Source organism: Acomys minous (genome assembly GCF_964271855.1).
Source record: "Acomys minous genome assembly, chromosome: 1".
In the NCBI taxonomy this organism is placed as follows: domain Eukaryota; kingdom Metazoa; phylum Chordata; class Mammalia; order Rodentia; family Muridae; genus Acomys; species Acomys minous.
The window spans coordinates 69,865,233-69,871,079 of record NC_140483.1 but is presented as its reverse complement, the minus strand read 5'-3'; the positions used below and the strand labels follow the sequence as shown (position 1 = coordinate 69,871,079).

At 48.5% G+C, this 5,847-nt stretch overlaps 1 protein-coding gene across 1 annotated transcript; it reads left to right on the top strand.

The window, feature by feature from the left end:
- Positions 1-4,551: 4,551 nt before the first annotated feature.
- Positions 4,552-5,049, top strand: LOC311606445 (glyceraldehyde-3-phosphate dehydrogenase-like; the record flags this gene model as incomplete). Its single annotated transcript, XM_084797746.1, has 1 exon — positions 4,552-5,049. One exon carries the CDS (start codon positions 4,552-4,554, stop codon positions 5,047-5,049), a length of 498 nt encoding a protein of 165 aa, XP_084653872.1.
- Between the last annotated feature and the right edge of the window lie 798 nt (positions 5,050-5,847).

Here is a 5,847-nt window from a genome sequence, read left to right as displayed (position 1 = left end):
GGATAACCTTGAACCTTCTGAACCTTCTGTCTCCTACTCCAGAATCCTGGATTATATGGTATGCACCACTCTTGTAAGGGATGGATGCCAGAGCTTTGTGTATACTAGCAAGCACTCTAACAACGGACACACCATCCCAATCCTTCTCTTATTGCTTCTTGAACTGGTCCAGATCCCTTTCAGATCCCTTGTCCATGTTCCCCGCTGCCTGCTAGGTATCGTCTATGTGGCTGACTCACTCACTTTATGAGTGTGCCTGCTTCTTTGAGCCACCAGAGGAACCTTTCTTGACCCCCTTGCTTACAACATCACTGCTGGCCCTGGGAGTCAGAAGGGAGGGGGCTCACTCAGTTGGTAACATGTTTGCCATTCAAGGACAAGTCTGATCCCTAAAACCCATGTAGAAAAGCTGAGGTGAAAGCTGTTGGGAGCTCAGTCAATCAGGTGCCTTTCTAGCAAGCTTGAGGCCTTGGGTTCAGTCCCCAGCACCACAGAACAGGGTGTGGTGGCACACAGCTGTCATTCCAGTGTTTGTGAGGTAGAGACAGGAACATCAGAAGTTTAAAGCCACCCTCCTTATAGAGTTCAAAGCTGGTGTAGGCTACATAAGACTCTGTCTCAACACCAGCACCAAGAAAAAGTCAGATGTGGTGGTACAAGCCTACCATCCCAGTCTTGGGGAGGAAAGATAGGTCAACTCTTAGGACTAGCTGGCCAGCCAGCCTAGCAGAATCTACGGGACCCAGGCCAATGCCAGAACTTGGTCTCAAAAATCAAAGATAGTGTCTGAAAAACAGTAGCAGGATTGGTCTTAAACTTCCTATGCATGCACACTGGCACAACGCAGGGACATGTACACATGCACATGTGCACATGCACACACTCACACAGACATACTCACACATGCACAAACACACAGACACACATAAATACACTCACACACGCACAAACACACTCATACTCACGTGTACACAGACACACATAAACATACTCACACTCACATTTACACAGACACATTCTCACACATAAACACATTCACACACACAAACACACTCACACACAGAAACACATGCACACACTCACACACTCACACACTCACACAGACACACTCACACACAGACACACATAAACATACTCACACACACAAACACACTCACACAGACACACATAAACACACACACTCACAGACACACTTACACACAGACACACATAAACACACTCACACATCTACAGACACACTCACACACAGACACACATAAACACACACACATTCACCTCTTGTCTTTGTTTCACTTCTGTTAGGCTGATAAAATACTCTGACAGGATGAGCTTAGGGAAGAAAGGGTTTATTTTAACTCCTGATTCCAGCTGAGTCCTTGACGGTGTGGGAAGGCGGTACGCCAGGAACTTGAAGCAGCTGGTGGCACCCACAGTCAAGAGCAGAGAGAAAATGAATGCACACTGTGCTCTGACCATTTTCTCTGACCATGTTTGTTTTGTTTTTTAGTCTGGGACCCAAGTCCAGGGAATGGTGCCCCCATTTTTAAACTGAGTCTTCCCACTTCAGTTAACGTAATCAAGACAATCTCCCAGAAACATGCCCACAGGCCAGACTGACCTAGGCCCTCATCGAGGGTCTCATCCCAGCTGACACTAGATTGACAAGGAAACCAACTATCCCTGGCTGACAAAGCTAACTAACCATCAGTCATATGCTTGTTCCTGCTTCCCCCACACCCCACTCTATCTTCCCCATATTACCTGAAATGACATTTTCTTTGTGTGTCGTAACTTGCAATGTTTCCTACATCAGTCCTCCTGTGTCTCAGGACAGGGTCACGGTCCCTTCTGCTGGATAATCACTGTGCACACATAGCAATGGCTCCCAACATACTTGTGGAATGACTGTGAGGGAGGACGGACGGGAGGGCGGGTGGGGCAGGCGTGGCTGCTGCATCAGTGCGGGGACGGGGTTTCCTAAGAAGAGGGGAGGCGAGGGGGGGGAGTCGCTTGCCAAACACATTTCAGATGGCTAGAGGCCGCAAAGGGGAAAAACAAAGCTATAAAACCACTAGATGAAAAGACAGGAGAATATTTTCATGATCTTGGAGGAGAGACAGCATTCCTAAGCAGGACATGAAATCCAGAAGCTAGCAAAGAAAACCTCAACAGGCTCGATTACATAAAAATAAATGCTTCTGCATGGCCCAAAACACGATAAACAAAGTTAAAAGACCTGACCAGGGGAGAAATTTAAAACATGTGTAATGACCAACAGATTAATGTCGTAACGTATAATGAGATCCCATGAGGCAAGAAGAAGAAGAAGCAGAAGAAGCATACGCAACCTGGCAGGAAAACAAAACAAACAAATGAAAAAAAAAAACCCAAACTGAAGGCTGGGGTGTAACTCAGTTGGTAGAATGCTTGCCTAGCGTGCAAGAAGCCCAGAGCGTCAACCCCAGCACAGTAAAAACTGGGTGTGGTGGTGCAGGCCTGTGACTCCAGCCCTGGGGAGGTGGAGGCAGGAGAAACAGGAGTTAAAGGTCATCTTTAGCTCCGTAGGAAGACCCAGTTTGGACTATGTAAAGCACCATGGGTGGAAAAGAGGAAGAGAAAGGAGAGAGGGCGGGAGGGAAGAAAGGAAGAAGGGATGGATGGAGGGGAAATGAATAGAAGAAAAGAAAAGAAGACCAGGCAAGGGAAGACTTGAGAAAGGTCTAGAATCGGGAATCGGGGCTGGAAAGCTGGCTCAGTGGTGAAGAAGTGCACACTGTTCTTGCAGAGGGGCTGGAGTCTGCCCACTATGCAGGTTGGGGGTTCACAAGGGCTTGTAGAAAGAGCTTGGGGGATCTGACGCCCAACTGCCTTAATATGGATATGTTCCCGCCCCCAAAAAGACATACACATAAAAAAAGGAAAACTAAAATAATTAGTCTAGAGTTCTGAATGGCTGAGCAGCCGCTGCCTCCTCCGTTGCCAGGAATCAATACGACGCAGGCTCCAGGGTAGGAGTCCAGGGTGTGGGGCTGTGGGACCATCTGTGACAAGGTGGACATGGTCCCTGTGGAGGGCAAGAAGGTGGTTAGGGAGCTGAGTGACCTTCAAAGCAGTCACTCCTCAGGACCCAGAAATGCCGCTGCTAGGAGCTTATCCTTGAAAGCAGGCAGATTTTCAGTGTCTCAGGGTTTGTACCTGCAGAAAGGACAACGTGAAGTGACCCGGCTTCCCCAGAAACAAGGCGATTGATGACAGCCACCTCTGTAGCCCTTGTCGGGACTCTACTCAAGCAATGGTAAAATTCATCCAACTCGCAGTGTGCAAACCAAAGCATGACACGCGGTAGGAGAATAGTGTAGTCTCAGAAGGCTAACAATGGTTTAAAGTATTATTTATTTATTGGGGGGGAAGGGGGAGGTGAACATGCCAGGGTGTGCAATAGAACATCAGATCACAGCTAGTGGGAAGCAGTTCTCTCCTTCAGTCATGTGGGTCCTGGGAGTTGAACTCAGGTTGCCAGGCTTGCCCACAAGGCCCTTAATCTGCTGACGCACACTCCTGTAGGTAGCATTCTGAGTGAGAGACACCACTGTGCCGCTATAAACAGTAGGGAGTTCTAGAAGGAAGGGTGGAACATGACTTACAAGTATCCATTATTTTTAATCATAAAACTATAGCAACTAAAATAGATTATTATTGAGGTCTTTTGTTTTGTTTTGTTTTTTTGTAAAAAGTCTTACATGTAGCCATGGCTGGCCTAGAACTTGATACGTAGATGAAGCTGGTCTCAAATTTACCACCATTTTTCTGCCTTATTTTTGTCCTGAGTGCTGGGATTACAGGTAAGTACCATTACACCTGGCTATTGTAAGTGTGTGTGTGTGTGTGTGTGTGTGTGTGTGTGTGTGTGTGTGTGTGTGTGTGTTGTATGAGTTTCTGAGGGATATATGCACACATGTATATATACATATGTATATATGTATATATTTGAGGAATGATGCTAGAGTTTGACTTGCAGCCTGGCACATGCATATACATATATGTGCACGGGAACCATCCAAGATAAACACACCTACGAATAACAGCATTAAAGGGGCCTCTCTGCTCATCCCTGTCCCAGAGTCATCTGCATCTTCTCATGCAGTGCCAGCCTTGTCCCTGAGACACAGTGGTGAAGGTTGGAGCGAAAGGATTTGGCCGTATTGGGCGCCTGGTTACCAGGGCTTCCTTCATGTCTGGCAAAGTGGAGATTGTTGCCACTTTGTTGACCTCAGCTACACGGTCTGCATGTTCTGGTATGACTCTACCCATGGAGGTTCAATATCACAGTCAAGGCTGAGAACGGGAGGGAGGCTTGTCATCAACGGGAAGCCCGTCACCATCTTCCAGGAGTGAGATCCCGCTAACATCCAATGGGCTGACGCTGATGTCCAGTATGTTGTGGAGTCTACTGGTGTCTTCACCACCATAGAGAAGGCCCGGGCCCACTTGAGTGGCATGGCCCAAAGGGGTTGTCATCTCTGCCCCTTCTGTGATGCCTCCACATTTGTGATGTGTGTGAACCATAAGAAATATGGCGACTCGCTCTGCTTAGCACCCTGCCCCCCAATCAAGGTCATCCATGACAACTTTGGCATCATGGAAGGACTCATGACCACAGTTCATGCCATCACTGTCAAGACTGTGGATGGTCCTTCTGCAAAGCTGTGGCATGATGGCCGTGGGGCTGCCCAGAACATCATCTCTGTGTCCACTGGTGCTCCCGAGGCTGTGGGCAAGGTCATCCCAGAGCTCACAGGCATGGCCTTCCATGTTCCTACCTCTAGTGTGTCCACTGGGGATCTGACCTGCTGCCTAGAGAAAGCTGCCAAGTATGATGACATCAAAAAGGTGGTGAAGCAGGCATCTGAGGGCCCACAAATGGGCATCCTGGACTACTCTGAGGTCTCCTGCAACTTTAAGAGTGATGCCTGCTCTTCTGGGGCTGGCATTGCTCTCAGTGACAACTTTGTAAAGCTCATTTCCTGCTATAACCAGGAATATGGCTGAAGCAACAGGGTGGTGGACTTCATGGCCTCCAAGGAGTAAGAAGCCCTTGACCACTCAGCCCAGGAAGAACACGAAAAGAAGAGAGAGGCCCACAGCTGCTGAGGAGTCTCAGTCCAAACTCAGCCCCCCAACACTGAGCATCTACCTCTCAGACTCCATCCCAGAGCCCCCAGAAGAAGGCAAGGAGCTTAAGGAGCCCTAATCTCTTGAATACCATCAACAACATTCACTGCACCCACAAAAAAGAACATTGAAGGGTGTGTCTAGGCTCCACGATACTGTTAGGCAGGGACAGGAGAGCCTACGTTTGTGGACTGTGGACCTTCTGGAGCTTATGCTGTAGCCTCATGATGAGATAAACACCAGACCCCAGTGGGGTCAGCCATCTCTTCTTCCTGGCCCCAGAATGCTGTGGGGCAGACTATTTTGTAGTGAGAGTCTATCTGTAGTTTCTAAGGGTCTGGAAGAGGCACAAACCAGGGTCAGCCTTACTAGGTGAGTGCTGACGGACACCTTACCTCTACTGTCAAGGCTTTGGCAATGCTGCCTGGCTGACACTTGGCAGTTTAATATCCAATGGTCTCCTTTCCACCCAAGTGATTTCAGGTTCCCTCCTTAGGGACAAGGACAATCTTTTTTCTTCTCACGGTGGCTTCTGCGCACCCCATCCCAGGTCCTAGATGACTAGGGGCCTCATCTATATATGACACCATCATATAGATAGATGTAGACCCTCACATGGGTGTCAAGCTGGTTAGTCAGGGGGGAAAAGCCCCTGGAGAGAGACGGTGGAGTGGG